This window comes from Bombina bombina, chromosome 9 (genome assembly GCF_027579735.1).
Source record: "Bombina bombina isolate aBomBom1 chromosome 9, aBomBom1.pri, whole genome shotgun sequence".
NCBI classification, from domain to species: Eukaryota; Metazoa; Chordata; class Amphibia; order Anura; family Bombinatoridae; genus Bombina; species Bombina bombina.
The window spans coordinates 236906899-236929658 of NC_069507.1; the positions used below are offsets into that span (position 1 = coordinate 236906899).

Genomic DNA, 22760 nt, shown 5'->3' on the forward strand with positions numbered 1-22760 from the left:
TGCAGACATATATTGCACCCTTTTTACAATTTTCCCAGGTCCTGTCAGCTGTAATTTGTGTCTGTCATTGTCCGATTGTTCTTACCGTTGCTTCCTCAGCATGGCTGGCGAGACATGTGGTTCATCGTATCCTTTATGCGTAGCACTTATGTGTCTTGTTGCTCTCAAGCATACCTCATCATCCGGCTCTGTGTTTGTTCTTATTCAACTCTCTCCGGAGCTCTCCGGGTCTTGTCAGTGTTGGTGTCAGGCTGCCGATGTCTGTTTTCAGAAATGCTGAGTAGGCCTCCACTGTTCCGATTAACACTGTCACTGTGTTCTCTCCAAAAAAAGATAATGCCGCCCCAACTTAGCTAAGGGGAATCTGTGGGGACATCTGTGTGTGCTTAACCGGCACAATACAAGCTTAAACATGCTATTACTCCAACTTTTTGCTGAAATGCACACAGAGCTGACAAATTATGCGTCCTCCATGCTGTCTGTCCCGGCTCCGCCTAATCTGCAGGTGTATTTTTAAATGTATATTAGTCATTTAAATATTGAAGAAATAAATGTAACGTTTCTAATAAGCAGTGTATGTCACATCACCCAGCCATGCGACTAGGGCTGCTGATTGGATTAGTGGCACTTTAACTCTGCCGCGGGTTAAACACATAGCATTACAGTATAGCCAGTGTTAAAATTACATGCTCTAACGGATTTGAACATGCACTTTTAATTAACACTATAATGGCCCTTTAAATAATGCGGGAACTCCATGTTTTTAACCATGTTGAAGGAATTATTTAAAAATAAAACACGGTAACAAAAATACAGCATTTTATTACTAGAATTATAGGGATATTTACAGCTCTGATTTACACAGTGCTCCATAGAACGCACAAGGGTCTTTAAATGGCTGCACATTAGTTATGGCTTTTGGTAGACCTATAGCAAACCTCTAAAGAATTCCACCTAGTGATTGTGTATTAAAGGGCTTTATAGTACGTTACATGGTCTAGTTTGTTACAGTACGTCATTTTAGCACTAAAGACCATACAAGACTATGTACTTAACCCCCACAAAAAGGTCAGATAGATTATGGAAATTTGAAACAACTTTCCATTTTCCTTCTACTATGTAATTTGCTTTGAACACTTGCTATCCTTTGTTGAAGAGCATACATAGTTAGGCTCAGGAGCAAGAATGCACTACTAGACGCTAGCTGCTGATTGCACATATATACCTCCTGTCATTGGCTCACCTAATGTGTTCAGCTAGCGCACAGTAGCGCATTGATGCTCCTTCAACAAAAGAAAACAAGCGAAAGCAGCAAATCTGATAAAAGAATTAAATTGGAAAGTTATTGAAAACTGTGTGTTCTTTCTAAATCAGAAAGTTACTTTTAAACACATGGCTAAAGTACCACTCGGGAGCTGTAAATAAATGCTGGTCCTCAGCTTAAATTATGGGATGCTCTTCTCACTACAAATTTGAAATAAAGTAACTGCAACCTTGGGGCTGGCAGGCTAACGCTTCGAGTGTAAAGTAATAAAAGGTAAAAAAAACAAAAAAACACAACAAATAACTGATTATAATTCTGGTGAAATGTTGATCTATTTCCCCCCCCCAATATATACAACTATTATAATTTAATTGTATTTTTGTTGTACTTTTATACATATTATACTGCATTTTCCACTTGTATTAATGAGAACTTTTCCCTTTTTCATTTCATGCTTTCTCATTTGGATAACTATTCTTTTCTAGTCGGAACATGACACAAATTTTCAGTTTATTATGTACAGTATATGATTGAGAAAAATCAATAGAAAATGTGAAGTTTATAGACATCTAGTTGTATACTTTAGGCTGTGCACTCATTGCCTGGGCTGTGTGCAGTTTTAGATTAGTAGTTATTTTAAGTTCTACAGGGTATTCTTAGCATGAAGAGAAGGTTGGTCAGGTTATCAAAAAACATCCTGGGAATTCACTCTTTGCTCTGTCTGATACTGCTTTTCACACGCACACACTTCACTGACAGAAACAGAATAACAAAAAACTAGCGTGTGTTCATATTATAACATTTGTGTTATTTATAAATGTTACTTAAACTACCTAAAGACAAAAGGAATCAAAAAAATGAACAGAAATTGATTTAATGATAAATTTGCGCAATAAACATTCAAACAATTTGGGACAATTTTAGCTTACATTTTATCTAGGTGAACCGGTGGTCAGTAAGGATCTACATATAATCAAACATACTTTATCACGTGAAAACAAACTACGTATGGTTCTAAACAGAATGATTTGGGTAAAGGAGGCTAAAATACTGAGAAAACCATGAAACATCTGGCTGAAACAGAGACACTTTACGTAAGTAAAAGTAATTAATTGCAGCAGGAAGGGGATGGTTGTATATACAGAGCGAAATGTTATCTACAGGTGGCCCTCGGTTTACAACGGTTCAATTTGCACCATTTCAGAATAACAACCTTTTTTTTCAGTCATGTGACTGCTATTGAAAAGCATTGAGAAGCAGTGCATTGATTAAAAAACCCAGTAGGTAGAGCTGTCCGCTTGTGTTGCAGCAAAGATATGCAAGCCAAGCAAGCTGAAATTAATCAGTTTAACCAGACCTGAGCTATCGAGCAGCTTGCAAAGGAACAAGATCTTCCTGTCTATAAATCAGTCCAGATTGGAATGCATAGAAAGAACTGTTTGCATAAAAATGCACGTAAAGTCTGTGTTGTGTATTAGGTTTATAATGCTGTTTAGCATTTAAAGTCTTCATTTCAAAGCTTTAAAAATAATGTATTAGGTGTTACTTATGCCAATTTTGAGAGGGGCCTGGAACTTAACTCCCTTACTTACCATTGACTTACATAATAAATTGGGTTTCAATTTACAACGGTTTCGATTTACAACCATTCCTTCTGGAACCTAACCCCGGCGTAAACTGAGGGCTACCTGTATTTAATAAAACTGGTACTTATACAATTGAAAAATGTTGCACTTATGTAACAAATATCTCCACAAAAAATAGAAAAATTAATAGAAACAGAAAAAAAAAAAAGAATAGAGTGTTCAAGGAGCCATCTATGGTATCTCCAAACACCATATCTGATATGTACCTGTCCTATGATTTTACTTTTTTACTAAACTAATAGCTATGTCACATAAAGGCAAAAAAATAAATAAAAAAACAAACAAAAAAAACAAAACCCACATGTCAAAAGCAACAGAATAGATTTGTATTCTGAGTGATGGTCGTCAATTGAAAACTGAAATACCAAATTATCACAGAGAGTTAAAGGGACAATATAAACTAGATTTTTAAATAATTCTCTCAACAGGGTTAAAAACATAGGCACCCCTGGACTTTATGCATTATTTAAAGGGCCATTATAGTGTAAATTAAAAGTGCATGATCAAATCCGTTAGAACATGTAATTTTAACACTAGCTATACTGTAAATGCTATGTGTTTAAGCAGCGGCAGAGTTAAAGTGGCGCTAATCCAATCAGCAGCCCTAGTCACACGGCTGGGTGATGTGACTTACACTGCTTATTAGAAACTTTACAATCAATATTTAAATGACTAATATACATTTAAAAATACACCTGCATCCTAGTCTTAGGCTAATTTGTGTTTTGAATACATTGTTTATTTCCCAAACCTCCTAGTGCACTTCTGACATGCTGATTAGAATGTTAGAAGGTAAAGCTCTGCTTGAGAGCTGCAAACAAAAAACAAAACAAAACCCACACATGTCAAAAGCAACAGAATTTGTATTCCGAGTAATGATCGCCAATTGGAAACTGAAATACCAAATTCTCACAGAGAGTTAAAGGGACAATATAAATTAGATTTTCCATTGCACACATTTTTGGTAGATGATCCTTTTATATAGCCCATCTGAGTGCGCTTTTGTAAAGATTTATAGTTTTGCTTATTTTTAAATAACATTGTGCTGATTTTCAGACTCTTAACCAAGCCCCAAAGTTTTAGATGTATACAGACTTCAGCTTGCTCCTGTTTGTGTAATGGATCTTTTCATATGCAGGAGAGGTTCTGCTATCAGCCCCTTTCAGTGGGTGTTCAAGGCTAATCCTATTAAAGGGATAGTCAACACACGATGCGACTTAACTCCTTACCTTAGATCAGGAATATAAGATGCAGCTGCACCGCATCGCATGTTGATGAGCGCTAACGGTATGGGAGTAATCACCCAAAATACATGTTTATTCCATGTAGATATGGCTGCCAAACACCCCCCACTGTTACGCATTTACTTTCTTTTTAATTGAATCCACCAATCATAAGCGAATCCTCGGTTTGTATGTTAACACGCGTTCACAGAGAATCGTGCATGATCAATCGATTAGGAACAACGGGATCTAGCCACTATGGCAATCACAGCAGCACATACGATTCAGCTTGCGTTTGCGAGCGGGAAGAAGATAATGCGCATGTGCATTACCAAAACAGCAATGTCACCCCTTTCGAACATGAACGAGCATAGAAAAAATTAGAGAAGGGGGCGAAGGAGGAGGGGGAGGAGTTTGGCGGCCATATCTACATGGAATAAACATTTGTATTTTGGGTTACTTCTCCAATACCGTTAGAGCTAATCAACATGCGATGCAGTTCTTATCTTCTATTCCTGATCTAAGGTATGGAGTTAAGCTACATCGGGTGTTGACTGTCCCTTTAACAGTGCTAAACTGGAAACTTCAAAGTAAGTTTTTAAAAGATTTTATACTGGATTTTTATATCAGTATCTGTATATTATTATTCTAAGCATATTATTCTTTATAGTTGTGTGTATTACATGAAGTTAAATGAAAACCCTTTGAGTGCTAAGCACTTTCCCACCTGGGTGCTAAGATTTTTTTAAGTTTTTTTTTTTTTTGAACAAATTGTTTTTAACTTTTTATTTTCTTTTCAGACCCCCAACTTACATTGTTGGAAAGGTTAGGCGAATACCTTTCCAATGGTGGGTCTTGGGGGTCTGTAGCTGCTTAGATGCTTGAGATACAGGCTTCTAAGCAGCATGCCCCCCTGCTCCTATACTTAACATTGTTTAGTATAAATAAAGTTGCGCAGTGACGTCATCATGTAATTGCACGTGGCGTCACCGCGCATCACGTGAAGCCCCGGTGATGCCTGTCACTCTACAGGCACGATCGCCGGGGTAGGAGCAGTAAGGAGCCCCTAGATCTCCCTCAAGGTGGGAGAGTGCTCATGACGGCTCAGAGCCGTCATTAGCACCAGAGTGGGAAACTCTGTGACGGCTCAGAGCCGTCATTAGCACCAGAGTGGGAAACTCTGTGACGGCTCAGAGCCGTCATTAGCACCAGAGTGGGAAACTCTGTGACGGCTCAGAGCCGTCATTAGCACCAGAGTGGGAAACTCTGTGACGGCTCAGAGCCGTCATTAGCACCAGAGTGGGAAACTCTGTGACGGCTCAGAGCCGTCATTAGCACCAGAGTGGGAAACTCTGTGACGGCTCAGAGCCGTCATTAGCACCAGAGTGGGAAACTCTGTGACGGCTCAGAGCCGTCATTAGCACCAGAGTGGGAAACTCTGTGACGACTCAGAGCCGTCATTAGCACCAGAGTGGGAAACTCTGTGACGGCTCAGAGCCGTCATTAGCACCAGACTGGGAAACTCTGTGACGGCTCAGAGCCGTCATTAGCACTCAAAGGGTTAAAACAAAAAAGAAAATACATGTTTGAACATTCAATGCAAATTAAACATCAAAATATTGTGCAACATGTATAAAAGAGTTGTTGTATTAAATTGGATGGTCTATATAGCAATACTGCCCAAACGTCATCCTATGGGGCATATCCAACTTAAAAAGTTTGTGTGGCCCTTGACACCACTGACTTATTAACAGACATCAGTAACTGTTTATTGAAAAGCAATTCTGTATTTCTCATTAGATAAAGGAACATGAAACACATTTTTATTATTTCAGTATTCAGAGAGAACATACAATTCTAAACAACTTTCCTTTTTACTTTTATGTCAAATCTGCTTTATTCCCTTGATATCCTTTTGATGAAGGAGCAGCAATGCACTACTGAGAGCTAGCTGAACGCATCTAGTCAGCCAATCACAAGAGACACATTTGTGCAGGCACCAATCAGCAGCTAGCTCCCTCTAGCGTAGGATATGTACCTATTCTCTTTCACCAAATGATACCAAAAGAACAAAGTACATTTGATAATAGAAGTGAATTTAAAAGTGTCTTAATGTTCTGAATCATGCAAGTTTAATTTGGACTTTTTCCTATCCCTTTAAGTTTGTGTATTTGTACATGAATTAATAAATTTGAGTGGTGTATAAATTGAAAACAACTTCAATAAATAGTGTGTAGTTTTTAACTAAAGATTGGATTACAAAAGATTAAGGCACTACGTACATTTCATGCACCTCACTCTAATCTAACCTAGGATACACTGCAGGTATCTGAAGGAGAGTTGCTGCACATGTGCAAACAGGACAGTATTGGAATGTAGTTAAAACTAGATTTCAACATGGCTCCCATGGCTAAAGGTCGGTCGGAAAGAACCACAATACTATGCTTATTAATGTATTAAGTGTTTAAGTATCATTTAATGTATTACTTGATCTCTGTATCAAAAGATTTGGCTCCTCTGGTCTATAGTGATTACCATTAAATATGATAAAGACTAAATATGAAAGTCCACAAACGTTCTTTTCTATATACAGAAATTTTTAGAACTGATTAAAAAAAATCTGCATATTCTTTTGAAACATTCTTTTTTTTTAGATAAGGAGAAAAGGTTTTTACTTACAAGTGAGACTGTTTTTGCCTCCAAGTCCAGTACTTTAATCTGGTGATTATTTGTGTCAGCGACATACAACAAATGTCCATTGACGCACAGTCCCCCAGGCTCATTAAACGCTGCATGTGTAAAACTAACACCACTGACATTGCTTGCTTGACCGGTACCGCTCAGGGTAACACAACTCTTGGTTTTAGGATCTACAACCTTGATCTGATGTAAAGAAAAAAAAAAAAACACACACAATTAGCAAAATCATAACAAACAGATCAATGTTAAGTCAGAAAATATTCCACTGATATACATGAAATAGATTTAGGAAAAGGAAAATAAACCGAACATCCTGTGATTATGTCAATTTAAAATAATCTCAAATTGAATCTTTATTTCACTATTCAAATGAACAAAAACATACAGTGAAACGCAAAACCGCAGAACTGCAAGAATGGAAACTCGCCTCCCATAGAGGAAGTTCAAAACACTGGTTGTAAAATAGCTATCGCATAAAAGAATGTGCAACACCTCTTACTGCATATAGTAGCTATATATATTCTTCAGGCATTTTAAATAGATAGCGGCTGATGGGAAACTGGGATGAAGAATGCATTCCATTCTGAAATGTGTTATGACAAGTCGCATGTTTATGTTGCGAAACAAATTTCAAGCCTATGAAAAGGGATATAAAAGTACAAAAAAATATTTATTTTTTTAATTGTGTTATATGCAAGCAAAAGTGTAATAATAAATTATGTGGGTTACTCTGGCAAAAGAGATTAAACACATAAGCAGTGCAGTACACTGGGCGCTCGCTGGTGATTGGTGGATATTCACATACTGTATGTTCTTAAAGGCAAAGTCTAATACACTTTAATATTTGTTTTATTTTGGAAGACTTCAAGAACTTGTTTTGAGTTTCATGGGAGCATGCGCTTGTTTGGCATACGTTTCATTCAAGGCGACAGCATTCAAAATGTTACATGTAAAATAACAAAACATTTAGAATGTTGTTGTCATTATGGGACCATTTTAGACATTGCTGGTTAGGGTAGAGCAGGGGTATTAAAGCTCATTGTATCCGGGGGCCATTGTTCTTCTCCCATGGGGGTCACTTGAACAGAGAGTGCTCTGGAACTGGAAATACTAGAAACTGGAAGAGACATTTACACAAGTAGTAGTGCATGATGGGAGTTGTAGCCCACAACAGACATACAGGCGTACCTTGGAGATATTGCAGGTTCGGTTCCAGACCACCGCAATAAAGCGACTATAGCAATAAAGTGAGTCACACTAATTTTATTGTTTTTCAGAGCATATAAAAGTTATATTTACACTATTCTGTAGTCTATTAAGTGCACAATATGTCTAAAAAAAAATGTTCATATTGTACCTTAATTAAAAAATACTTTATTGCTAAAAAAAATGCTAACCATCATCTGAGCCTTCAGTGAGTTAATCTTTTTGCTGGTGGTATATATATATATATATATATACACACACACATATATACACACAAAAAAATAAATATATGTATGTGTGTGTGTATTTGTATTTATGCGTTTATATGTGTATTTATGCCTTTATGTGTGTATATATTTGTATTTATGCGTTTATATGTGTATATATTTGTATTTATGCGTTTATATTTGTATATATTTGTATTTATGTGTTTATATGTGTATATATTTGTATTTATGCGTTTATATGTGTATATATGTTGGAAAAATGGCATTGGCTCCAATAGACTTGCTCAACACAGGGTGGTCACAAACCTTCATCAAATTTGTAAAAAAAAAAAAAAAAAAAAAAAAAGGCAATATCTGCGAAGCGCAATACAGCAAGGTATGCCTGTACACAGTTGTGTATATTTATCTTGTGAGTGCCAAGTGAAGTTATCATTCTGGAACTGAATAGAAACAGAATTTATGTTTACCTGATAAATTACTTTCTCCAACGGTGTGTCCGGTCCACGGCGTCATCCTTACTTGTGGGATATTCTCTTCCCCAACAGGAAATGGCAAAGAGCCCAGCAAAGCTGGTCACATGATCCCTCCTAGGCTCCGCCTACCCCAGTCATTCGACCGACGTAAAGGAGGAATATTTGCATAGGAGAAACCATATGATACCGTGGTGACTGTAGTTAAAGAAAATAAATTATCAGACCTGATTAAAAAACCAGGGCGGGCCGTGGACCGGACACACCGTTGGAGAAAGTAATTTATCAGGTAAACATAAATTCTGTTTTCTCCAACATAGGTGTGTCCGGTCCACGGCGTCATCCTTACTTGTGGGAACCAATACCAAAGCTTTAGGACACGGATGAAGGGAGGGAGCAAATCAGGTCACCTAAATGGAAGGCACCACGGCTTGCAAAACCTTTCTCCCAAAAATAGCCTCAGAAGAAGCAAAAGTATCAAACTTGTAAAATTTGGTAAAAGTGTGCAGTGAAGACCAAGTCGCTGCCCGACATATCTGATCAACAGAAGCCTCGTTCTTGAAGGCCCATGTGGAAGCCACAGCCCTAGTGGAATGAGCTGTGATTCTTTCAGGAGGCTGCCATCCGGCAGTCTCATAAGCCAATCTGATGATGCTTTTAATCCAAAAAGAGAGAGAGGTAGAAGTTGCTTTTTGACCTCTCCTTTTACCAGAATAAACAACAAACAAGGAAGATGTTTGTCTAAAATCCTTTGTAGCATCTAAATAGAATTTTAGAGCGCGAACAACATCCAAATTGTGCAACAAACGTTCCTTCTTTGAAACTGGATTCGGACACAAAGAAGGCACGACTATCTCCTGGTTAATGTTTTTGTTAGAAACAACTTTCGGAAGAAAACCAGGTTTAGTACGTAAAACCACCTTATCTGCATGGAACACCAGATAAGGAGGAGAACACTGCAGAGCAGATAATTCTGAAACTCTTCTAGCAGAAGAAATTGCAACCAAAAACAAAACTTTCCAAGATAATAACTTAATATCAACGGAATGTAAGGGTTCAAACGGAACCCCCTGAAGAACTGAAAGAACTAAGTTGAGACTCCAAGGAGGAGTCAAAGGTTTGTAAACAGGCTTGATTCTAACCAGAACCTGAACAAAGGCTTGAACATCTGGCACAGCTGCCAGCTTTTTGTGAAGTAACACAGACAAGGCAGAAATCTGTCCCTTCAAGGAACTTGCAGATAATCCTTTCTCCAATCCTTCTTGAAGAAAGGATAGAATCTTAGGAATTTTTACCTTGTCCCAAGGGAATCCTTTAGATTCACACCAACAGATATATTTTTTCCATATTTTGTGGTAAATTTTTCTAGTTACAGGCTTTCTGGCCTGAACAAGAGTATCAATAACAGAATCTGAGAACCCTCGTTTTGATAAGATCAAGCGTTCAATCTCCAAGCAGTCAGTTGGAGTGAGACCAGATTCGGATGTTCGAACGGACCTTGAACAAGAAGGTCTCGTCTCAAAGGTAGCTTCCATGGTGGAGTCGATGACATATTCACCAGATCTGCATACCAAGTCCTGCGTGGCCACGCAGGAGCTATCAAGATCACCGATGCCCTCTCCTGATTGATCCTGGCTACCAGCCTGGGGATGAGAGGAAACGGCGGGAATACATAAGCTAGTTTGAAGGTCCAAGGTGCTACTAGTGCATCTACTAGAGTCGCCTTGGGATCCCTGGATCTGGACCCGTAGCAAGGAACCTTGAAGTTCTGACGAGAGGCCATCAGATCCATGTCTGGAATGCCCCACAGTTGAGTAATTTGGGCAAAGATTTCCGGATGGAGTTCCCACTCCCCCGGATGTAATGTCTGACGACTCAGAAAATCCGCTTCCCAATTTTCCACTCCTGGGATGTGGATTGCAGACAGGTGGCAGGAGTGAGTCTCCGCCCATTGAATTATTTTGGTCACTTCTTCCATCGCCAGGGAACTCCTTGTTCCCCCCTGATGGTTGATGTACGCAACAGTCGTCATGTTGTCTGATTGAAACCGTATGAACTTGGCCTTTGCTAGCTGAGGCCAAGCCTTGAGAGCATTGAGTATCGCTCTCAGTTCCAGAATATTTATCGGTAGAAGAGATTCTTCCAGAGACCAAAGACCCTGAGCTTTCAGGGGTCCCCAGACCGCGCCCCAGCACATCAGACTGGCGTCGGTCGTGACAATGACCCACTCTGGCCTGCGGAAGTTCATCCCTTGTGACAGGTTGTCCAGGGACAGCCACCAACGGAGTGAATCTCTGGTCCTCTGATTTACTTGTATCGTCGGAGACAAGTCTGTACAGTCCCCATTCCACTGACTGAGCATGCACAGTTGTAATGGTCTTAGATGAATGCGCGCAAAAGGAACTATGTCCATTGCCGCTACCATCAAACCTATTACTTCCATGCACTGCGCTATGGAAGGAAGAGGAACGGAATGAAGTATTTGACAAGAGTTTAGAAGTTTTGTTTTTCTGGCCTCTGTCAGAAAAATCCTAATTTCTAAGGAGTCTATTATTGTTCCCAAGAAGGGAACCCTTGTTGACGGAGATAGAGAACTCTTTTCTACGTTCACTTTCCATCCGTGAGATCTGAGAAAGGCCAGGACTATGTCCGTGTGAGCCTTTGCTTGAGGAAGGGACGACGCTTGAATCAGAATGTCGTCCAAGTAAGGTACTACTGCAATGCCCCTTGGTCTTAGCACCGCTAGAAGGGACCCTAGTACCTTTGTGAAAATCCTTGGAGCAGTGGCTAATCCGAAAGGAAGTGCCACGAACTGGTAATGCTTGTCCAGGAATGCGAACCTTAGGAACCGATGATGTTCCTTGTGGATAGGAATATGTAGATACGCATCCTTTAAATCCACCGTGGTCATGAATTGACCTTCCTGGATGGAAGGAAGAATTGTTCGAATGGTTTCCATTTTGAACGATGGAACCTTGAGAAACTTGTTTAGGATCTTGAGATCTAAGATTGGTCTGAACGTTCCCTCTTTTTTGGGAACTACGAACAGATTGGAGTAGAACCCCATCCCTTGTTCCCCTAATGGAACAGGATGAATCACTCCCATTTTTAACAGGTCTTCTACACAATGTAAGAATGCCTGTCTTTTCATGTGGTCTGAAGACAATTGAGACCTGTGGAACCTCCCCCTTGGGGGAAGCCCCTTGAATTCCAGAAGATAACCTTGGGAGACTATTTCTAGTGCCCAAGGATCCAGAACATCTCTTGCCCAAGCCTGAGCGAAGAGAGAGAGTCTGCCCCCCACCAGATCCGGTCCCGGATCGGGGGCCAACATTTCATGCTGTCTTGGTAGCAGTGGCAGGTTTCTTGGCCTGCTTTCCCTTGTTCCAGCCTTGCATTGGTCTCCAGGCTGGCTTGGCTTGAGAAGTATTACCCTCTTGCTTAGAGGACGTAGCACTTGGGGCTGGTCCGTTTCTACGAAAGGGACGAAAATTAGGTTTATTTTTGGCCTTGAAAGACCTATCCTGAGGAAGGGCGTGGCCCTTACCCCCAGTGATATCAGAGATAATCTCTTTCAAGTCAGGGCCAAACAGCGTTTTCCCCTTGAAAGGAATGTTAAGCAATTTGTTCTTGGAAGACGCTTCCGCTGACCAAGATTTCAACCAAAGCGCTCTGCGCGCCACAATAGCAAACCCAGAATTTTTCGCCGCTAACCTAGCCAATTGCAAAGTGGCGTCTAGGGTGAAAGAATTAGCCAATTTGAGAGCACGGATTCTGTCCATAATCTCCTCATAAGGAGGAGAATCACTAGTGATCGCCTTTTCTAGCTCATCGAACCAGAAACACGCGGCTGTAGTGACAGGGACAATGCATGAAATTGGTTGTAGAAGGTAACCTTGCTGAACAAACATCTTTTTAAGCAAACCTTCTAATTTTTTATCCATAGGATCTTTGAAAGCACAACTATCTTCTATGGGTATAGTGGTGCGTTTGTTTAAAGTAGAAACCGCCCCCTCGACCTTGGGGACTGTCTGCCATAAGTCCTTTCTGGGGTCGACCATAGGAAACAATTTTTTAAATATGGGGGGAGGGACGAAAGGTATACCGGGCCTTTCCCATTCTTTATTTACAATGTCCGCCACCCGCTTGGGTATAGGAAAAGCTTCTGAGGGCCCCGGGACCTCTAGGAACTTGTCCATTTTACATAGTTTCTCTGGGATGATCAAATTCTCACAATCATCCAGAGTGGATAACACCTCCTTAAGCAGAGCGCGGAGATGTTCCAACTTAAATTTAAATGTAATCACATCAGGTTCAGCTTGTTGAGAAATTTTCCCTGAATCTGAAATTTCTCCCTCAGACAAAACCTCCCTGGCCCCCTCAGACTGGTGTAGGGGCCCTTCAGAAACAATATCATCAGCGTCCTCATGCTCTTCAGTATTATCTAAAACAGAGCAGTCGCGCTTACGCTGATAAGTGGGCATTTTGGCTAAAATGTTTTTGATAGAATTATCCATTACAGCCGTTAATTGTTGCATAGTAAGGAGTATTGGCGCGCTAGATGTACTAGGGGCCTCCTGAGTGGGCAAGACTGGTGTAGACGAAGGAGGGGATGATGCAGTACCATGCTTACTCCCCTCACTTGAGGAATCATCTTGGGCATCATTTTCTCTAAATTTTGTGTCACATAAATCACATCTATTTAAATGAGAAGGAACCTTGGCTTCCCCACATTCAGAACACAGTCTATCTGGTAGTTCAGACATGTTAAACAGGCATAAACTTGATAACAAAGTACAAAAAACGTTTTAAAATAAAACCGTTACTGTCACTTTAAATTTTAAACTGAACACACTTTATTACTGCAATTGCGAAAAAGTATGAAGGAATTGTTCAAAATTCACCAAAATTTCACCACAGTGTCTTAAAGCCTTAAAAGTATTGCACACCAAATTTGGAAGCTTTAACCCTTAAAATAACGGAACCGGAGCCGTTTTTATCTTTAACCCCTTTACAGTCCCTGGTATCTGCTTTGCTGAGACCCAACCAAGCCCAAAGGGGAATACGATACCAAATGACGCCTTCAGAAAGTCTTTTCTATGTATCAGAGCTCCTCACACATGCGACTGCATGTCATGCTTCTCAAAAACAAGTGCGCAATACCGGCGCGAAAATGAGACTCTGCCTATGATTAGGGAAAGCCCCTAGAGAATAAGGTGTCCAAAACAGTGCCTGTCGATATTATTTTACAAAATACCCAGATTAAAATGATTCCTCAAGGCTAAATATGTTTATATATGAATCGATTTAGCCCAGAAAATGTCTACAGTCTTAAAAAGCCCTTGTGAAGCCCTTATTTATTGTCTGTAATAAAAATGGCTTACCGGATCCCATAGGGAAAATGACAGCTTCCAGCATTACATCGTCTTGTTAGAATGTGTCATACCTCAAGCAGTAAAATTCTGCTCACTGTTCCCTCAACTGAAGTTAATTCCTCTCAACAGTCCTGTGTGGAACAGCCATCGATTTTAGTAACGGTTGCTAAAATCATTTTCCTCTTACAAACAGAAATCTTCATCTCTTTTCTGTTTCAGAGTAAATAGTACATACCAGCACTATTTTAAAATAACAAACTCTTGATTGAATAATAAAAACTACAGTTAAACACTAAAAAACTCTAAGCCATCTCCGTGGAGATGTTGCCTGTACAACGGCAAAGAGAATGACTGGGGTAGGCGGAGCCTAGGAGGGATCATGTGACCAGCTTTGCTGGGCTCTTTGCCATTTCCTGTTGGGGAAGAGAATATCCCACAAGTAAGGATGACGCCGTGGACCGGACACACCTATGTTGGAGAAAAGTGACATTTATCCAAGAAGTGCACAACGGGAGTCTACACAGGACAATCCACGCTTGTCTTTATATTTATCTTGTGAGTGACTAAACAGAACATCAACTTGTTATACCTCTTAGAACGCTAAAAAATGGATGGGGACAAATTACCTAGTAAACAAGATTAAACTATCTGTAGTAATGGTTTCTTAAATGCTAGGGAGTGGCAATGCCATGAAAGCTAGAGCAATTTAGTCCTCTGTGCCACAGAGGTGGTTAACCATCACCTTAAATGGACCCAAAAGCCACATTTTTGCTTTCACGATTCAGATAGAACATGTGATTTTAAACAACTTTACAATATAATTCTATTATCCAATTTGTTTTGTTCTCTTGGTATTCTTTGCTGAAAAGGATACCTAGGTAGGCTCAGGATATGCTGATTGGTGGCTGCACATATATATGTCTCATGTTGTTGGCTCGCCCAGTGTGTTAACCCGCTCCCAAGTAATGCAACAAAGGATACTAAGAGAATGAAGCAAATTAGATAATAGAAGTTGGAAAGTTGTTTAAAATGATATTCTCTTTCTGAATCATGAAAAGCATTTTGGGTTTCATGTCCCTTTAAATAGAATGCATCAAATTAAAAAAAATATAAGTCCCATTCATTATCGTGTTTTTTTTGTGCATTACTGTAATTTATATCTGCATATTTTATATTTTCATTACCCTAGAAAGGCTAATGTACACCTTGACCCTGCAACATGCTCCACACACATGCTTAAATTAGTACAAGAGATCATTAACATCTAGCCTACAGAAAAGCAGGCATAAATACTGAAAAGGGTTTTTTTTCAGAATGTTCTTCTGTAAGTTTTAGTTATAAATGCCTCTAAAACATTTATTTTTCATTACATTTTCTGTTATGAAACTTTATATATAATAAAGTTACTATTCTGCCACTTATCAAGCGTATCCTGCAATACTGGCTCAGTTAAACAAGAATAGGTGCTATAAAAACACTGCTGTCTTCTAGCTCTCTGCCAATTCACATAAAATAAAGGAAATCATTAATAATAAACCAAGTGATTTCTAACTGTGTCCAAGCTATAACCATAATGATGCACTTCTGTTTTCTTTCCCATAGTGACGTTAACTGAACTTCACTGAGGTAACTGTACCGTTAGCAAAACATTGTGAGATATTTTTTTTGTTTTGTTTTCAAAGCAGCGAGTTGGAAATGTTTAGAAAGAAACACAGGAAAAGAAAAATAAACAACCTGAACCTATAATAATTAGGCATTGCAGAAGGAGTATACGATTTTACATAACAATACTTTGGTTTTCGTTGGCAATCGACGTGTTTACACTTACAAGACAAATTGGAATTGTCCCTCTGAATACCTCTCGATGAAAAGGAAGGTCAAATACAAAAAAAGGTCAGGTTCATTCCTAATACATTTTCTAAGAATGTAACAAATATTAGTATGACCAAAGCTAGAATAAAGAGGTCTTCAATGTCAAGAGAGGGTCAGCATAAAGAGTGTGTGTTGGTGTGAGCACATTATTATTAGCGTTTATTTATGAAGTCGCCAACATTTTACGCAGCGCTATACAAAAGGTACATTACAATAAAAACTTATTATGACACGTTATGTAAGACTATGCACTGTACATTACTACACTTACATTGACCAAAAAACTAAAAGGAGAGCGCCCTGCCCTTGCGCACAATCAGTTGTAGATGCACTTTTATACAGTTAGAGACTCTCAAGCTTACAGTCTATAGGAAATACATAGCGAAGTTAGGAAAGAGGAAAACATAAGTTGTATGTGTGAACAGATTTGTTTTTAAGGTACACAAAGTTTTTGAGACTAGAGAAAAGTCTGACTGAGCGAGGTAAGGAGTTCCATATGATAGGCGCAGATCTAGAAAAGACTTGCAGACAAGGGTGTGTTGAAGTAATAAGAGATGAGGAGAAAAGTGGGTCTTGGGCAGAACAGAGGGGGTGGTTTGGGAGTATTTGCAGACAAGGGCAGAGATATAGGAGGGTGAAGTGTTGGTGAGGGCTTTGTATGTTAGGGTCAAAATTTTGAATTGTATTCTTGAGGCAAGTTTGCCCACGTGAGTGAATAGTCTGTGTGAGCGCTCGTTTGGTCCCATCTTTTTGCACAAAATGACTAAGCCTTTCTGCATGGTTGAGTGAGCGAGTCTATATTCCTGCAAGGGCTTGCTTGCACAAGTGACCGAGTGAAGCATGTTTGAGAGAATGCTCACTTTCGAGTGTAAGTCAGCCTGTATTTGAACATTTGGCTGCTTACACGTGAGCCAGCCTTTATTTGTGCGAGTGCATGCTTGCACAGGTGTGAGCCAGCCTTTATTTGTGCAAGTGCATGCTTGCACACGTGTGAGCCAGCCTTTATTTGTGCGAGTGCATGCTTGCACACATGTGAGCCAGCCTTTATTTGTGCAAGTGCATGCTTGCACACGTGTGAGCCAGCCTTTATTTGTGCGAGTGCATGCTTGCACACATGTGAGCCAGCCTTTATTTGTGCAAGTGCATGCTTGCACACGTGTGAGCCAGCCTTTATTTGTGCAAGTGCATGCTTGCACACGTGTGAGCCAGCCTTTAATTGTGCGAGTGCATACTTGCACACGTGTGAGCTAGCCTTTATTTGTGCGAGTGCATGTTTAATCGTTTTTATATATGCTTTGGTGATAAAACTTTATTGGGGCCTAGTTTTTTCCACATGGCTGGCTTAAATTTTGACTAGAAACAGTTTCCTGAGGCTTTCCACTGTTGTATTATAAAAGTTACAGTTGGTGCAGTTAAAATTACAAACTGTGACATTCAGCTTCCCTCAAAGGCCCTCTGAATGCTATAGGACATCTCTAAAGGGCCCAAAGGCTTTCCAAAGTCGTTTATTGGGGAAGGTAGGGCCACAGCTTGCCGTGGCAGTTGGTTGTGACTGTTAAAAAACGTCTATTTCGTTTTTTGATCCGTTTTTTGAACTAAGGGGGTAATCATCCATTTGCAAGTGGGTGCAATGCTCTGTTAGCCTATTATACACACTGTAAAAATTTCGTTTGATTTACTGCATTTTTTCACTGTTTTTCAAATTCTGACAAAATTTGTTTCTCTTAAAGGCACAGTACCGTTTTTTATATTTGCTTGTTAACTTGATTTAAAGTGTTTTCCAAGCTTGCTAGTCTCATTGCTAGTCTGTATAAACATGTCTGACATAGAAGAAACTCCTTGTTTATTATGTTTAAAAGCCATGGTGGAACCCCCTCTTAGAATGTGTACCAAATGTACTGATTTCATTTTATGCAATAAAGATCATTTTCTGTCTTTAAAAAAGTTATCACCAGAGGAATCTGACGAGGGGGAAGTTATGCCGACTAACTTTCCCCACGTGTCAGACCCTTTGACTCCCGCTTAAGGGACTCACGCTCAAATGGCGCCAAGAACATCTAGGGCGCCCATAGCGTTTACTTTACAAGACATGGCGGCAGTCATGGATAATACACTGTCAGCGGTATTAGCCAGACTACCTGAACTTAGAGGTAAGCGAGATAGCTCTGGGGTGAGACAAAATGCAGAGCATACTGACGCTTAAAGAACCATGTCTGATACTGCCTCACAATATGCAGAAGCTGAGGAAAGAGAGCTTCAGTCAGTGGGTGATGTTAATGACTCAGGAAAGATACCAGATTCTAATATTTCTACATTTAAATTTAAGCTTGAACACCTCCGCGTGTTGCTTAGGGAGGTTTTAGCTGCTCTGAATGACTGTGATACCATTGCAGTGCCAGAGAAATTGTGTAGACTGGATAAATACTTTGCAGTGCCGGTGTGTACTGATGTTTTTCCAAATACCTAAAAGGTTTACAGAAATTATTAATAAGGAATGGGATAGACCAGGTGTGCCGTTCTCTTCCCCTCCTATTTTTAGAAAAATGTTTCCAATAGACGCCACCACACGGGACTTATGGCAGACAGTCCCTAAGGTGAAGGGAGCAGTTTCTACTCTAGTAAAGCGTACTACTATCCCTGTCGAGGACAGTTGTGCTTTTTTTAGATCCAATGGATAAAAAATTAGAGGTTACCTTAAGAAAATATTTATTCAAAAAGGTTTTATCCTACAGCCCCTTGCATGCATTGCCCCTGTCACTGCTGCTGCGGCGTACTGGTTTGAGTCTCTGGAAGAGGCTTTACAGGTAGCGACTCCATTGGATGACATACTTGGCAAACTTAGAGCACTTAAGCTAGCAAATTCTTTTATTCTGATGCCATTGTTCATTTGACTAAACTAACGGCTAAGAATTCTGGTTTTGCTATACAGGCGCGCAGAGTGCTATGGCTTAGATCATGGTCAGCTGACGTGACTTCAAAATCTAAGCTACTTAACATTCCCTTCAAGGGGCAGACCCTATTCGGGCCTGGTTGAAGGAGATTATTGCTGATATCACTGGAGGAAAAGGTCATGTCCTTCCTCAGGACAGGTCCAAATCTAGGGCCAAACAGTCTAATTTTTGTGCCTTTCAAAACTTCAAGGCAGGTGCGGCATCAACTTCCTCTAATAATAAACAAGAGGGAACTTTTGCTCAATCCAAGACGGTCTGGAGACCAAACCTGACCTGGAAAAAAGGTAAGCAGGTAAAAAAGCCTGCTGCTGCCTCTAAGACAGCATGAAGGAACGGCCCCCTATCTGGGAACGGATCTAGTAGGGGGCAGACTTTCACTCTTTGCCCAGGCGTGGGCAAGAGATGTTCAGGATCCCTGGGCGTTGGAAATTATATCCCGGGGATATCTTCTGGACTTCAAAGCTTCCCCCCCAAAAGGGAGATTTCACCTTTCACAATTATCTGCACACCAGATAAAGAGAGAGGCATTCTTACACTGTGTACGAGACCTCCTAGTTATGGGAGTGATCCATCCAGTTCCAAAGGAGGAACAGGGACAGGGTTTTTACTCAAATCTGTTTGTGGTTCCCAAAAGAGGGAACCTTCAGACCAATTTTGGATCTAAAGATCTTAAACAAATTCCTCAAAGTTCCGTCGTTCAAGATGGAAACTATTTGTACCATCCTACCACTGATCCAGGAGGGTCAATATGACTACAGTGGATCTAAAGGATGCTTATCTTCACATTCTGATACACAAAGATCATCATCGGTTTCTCAGGTTTGCCTTTCAAGACAGGCATTACCAGTTGTAGCTCTTCCCTTGGGATTAGCTACAGCCCCAAGAATCTTTACAAAGGGTCTAGGGTCGCTTATGGCGGTCCTAAGGCTGCGGGGCATAGCAGTAGCCCCTTATTTAGACGACATCCTGATACAGGCGTCAAACTTCCAAATTGCCAAGTCTCATACGGACGTAGTACTGGCATTTCTGAGGTCGCATGGGTGGAAAGTGAACGAGGAAAAGAGTTCTCTATCCCCACTCACAAGAGTTTCCTTTCTAGGGACTCTGATAGATTCTGTAGAAATGAAAATTCACCTGACGGAGTCCAGGTTATCAAAGCTTCTAAATTCCTGCCGGGTTCTTCATTCCATTCCGCGCCCTTTCGTTGTTCAGTGTATGGAAGTAATCAGCTTAATGGTAGCGGCAATGGACATAGTGCCGTTTGCACGCTTACATCTTAGACCGCTGCAACTATGCATGCTCAGTCAGTGGAACGGGGATTACACAGATTTGTCCCCTCAACTGAATCTGGACCAAGAGACCAGGGATTCTCTTCTCTGGTGGCTATCTCAGGTCCATCTGTCCAAAGGTATGACCTTTCGCAGGCCAGATTGGACAATTGTTACGACAGATGCCAGCCTTCGATGGTTGGGGTGCAGTCTGGAACTCCCTGAAGGCTCAGGGATTGTGGACTCAGGAGTCTCCTCTCCTTCCATCAAATATTCTGGAACTAAGAGCGATATTCAAGGCTCTTCAGGCTTGGCCTCAGTTAGCAACTCTGAGGTACATCAGATTTCAGTTGGACAACATCACGACTGTAGCTTACATCAACCATCAAGGGGGAACGAGAAGTTCCCTAGAGATGTTAGAAGTTTCAAAAATAATTAGCTGGGCAGAGATTCACTCTTGCCACCTATCAGCTATCCATATCCCAGGTGTAGAGCACTGGGAGGCGGATTTTCTAAGTCGTCAGACTTTTCATCCGGGAGAGTGGGAACTCCATCCGGAGGTATTTGCACAACTGATTCATCGTTGGGGCAAACCAGAACTGGATCTCATGGCGTTTCGCCAGAACGCCAAGCTGCCGTGTTACGGATCCAGGTCCAGGGATCCCAAGGCGACACTGATAGATGCTCTAGCAGCGCCCTGGTCTTTCAACCTGGCTTATGTGTTTCCACCGTTTCCTCTGCTCCCTCGACTGATTGCCAAGATCAAGCAGGAGAGAGCATCGGTGATTCTGATAGCACCTGCGTGGCCACGCAGGACCTGGTATGCAGATCAAGTGGACATGTCATCCTTTCCACCATGGTCTCTGCCTCTGAAACAGGACCTTCTACTTCAGGGTCCTTTCAACCATCCAAATCTAATTTCTCTGAGGCTGACTGCCTGGAGATTGAACGCTTGATTTTATCAAAGCGTGGCTTCTCCGAGTCAGTTATTGATACCTTAAGACAGTCACAAAAGCCTGTCACCAGGAAAATTTACCATAAGGTATGGCGTAGATATCTTTATTGGTGTGAATCCAAGGGTTACTCATGGAGTAAGGTCAGGATTGCTAGGATATTATCTTTTCTCCAAGAAGGTTTGGAAAAAGGATTGTCAGCTAGTTAAGCGTCTGGCAGATGTTCCAGACGTTCAGGCATTTTGTCAGGCTTTAGTTAGAATCAAGCCTGTGTTTAAACCTGTTGCTCCACAATGGAGCTTAAACTTGGTTCTTAAGGTTCTTCAAGGAGTTCCGTTTGAACCTCTTCATTCCATAGATATCAAGCTTTTATCTTGGAAAGTCCTTTTTTTTTTTTTTTTTGGTAGCTATTTCCTCGGCTCGTAGAGTCTCTGAGCTATCTGCCTTACAATGTGATTCTCCTTATCTGATTTTTCATACGGATAAGGTAGTCCTGCGTACCAAACCTGGGTTTTTACCTAAGGTGGTATCTAACAAGAATATCAATCAAGAGATTGTTGTTCCATCCTTGTGTTACACAATCTGGACGTGGTTCGTGCTTTAAAGTTTTACTTACAAGCTACTAAAGATTTTCGTCAAACATCTGCTTTGTTTGTTGTCTACTCTGGACAGAGGAGAGGTCAAAAGTCTTCGGCAACCTCTTTTTCTTTTTGACTAAGAAGCTTAATCCGCTTAGCCTATGAGACTGCTGGACAGCAGCCTCCTGAAAGGATTACAGCTCATTCCACTAGAGATGTGGCTTCCACTTGGGCCTTTAAAAATGAGGCTTCTTTTGATCAGATTTGCAAGGCGACGACTTGGTCTTCGCGTCATATTTTTTCAAAATTTTACAAATTTGATACTTTTGCTTCTTCGGAGGCTATATTTGGGAGAAAGGTTTTACGGGCAGTGGTTCCTTCCATTTAAGTTCCTGCCTTGTCCCTCCCTTCATCCGTGTACTTTAGCTTTGGCATTGGTATCCCACAAGTAATGGATGATCCGTGGACTGGATACACCTTACAAGAGAAAACATAATTTATGCTTACCTGATAAATTTATTTCTCTTGTGGTGTATCCAGTCCACAGATCATTTTAAGGCAGGTAATTTTAAGGCAGGTAATTTTTAAATTTAAACTACAGTAACCACTGCACCCTATGGTTCCTCCTTTCTCGGCTTGTTTTCGGTCGAATGACTGGCTATGACAGTTAGGGGAGGAGCTATATTACAGCTCTGCTGTGGGTGTCCTCTTGCAACTTCCTGTTGGGAATGAGAATATCCCACAAGTAATGGATGATCCGTGGACTGGATACACCACAAGAGAAATAAATTTATCAGGTAAGCATAAATTATGCTTTGTGCGAGTGCATGCTTGCACACATGTGAGCCAGCCTTTATTTGTGCGAGTGCATGCTTGCACACGTGTGATCCAGCCTTTATTTGTGCTAGTGCATGCTTGCACATGTGTGATCCAGCCTTTATTTGTGCAAGTGCATGCTTGCACACGTGTGATCCAGCCTTTATTTGTGCAAGTGTGTGCTTGCACACGTGTGATCCAGCCTTTATTT

At 40.7% G+C, this 22760-nt stretch overlaps 1 protein-coding gene across 1 annotated transcript in view; it reads right to left on the minus strand.

Moving 5' to 3' along the window:
* The window catches only part of NHLRC2 (NHL repeat containing 2), an 85725-nt gene that overhangs the window by 13421 nt on the left and 49544 nt on the right, over positions 1-22760 (minus strand). The window contains exon 9 of the mRNA XM_053692696.1: positions 6813-7016. Within this exon, the coding sequence (XP_053548671.1) occupies positions 6813-7016 (204 nt within the window). The remainder of the gene's footprint in view (positions 1-6812; positions 7017-22760) is intronic.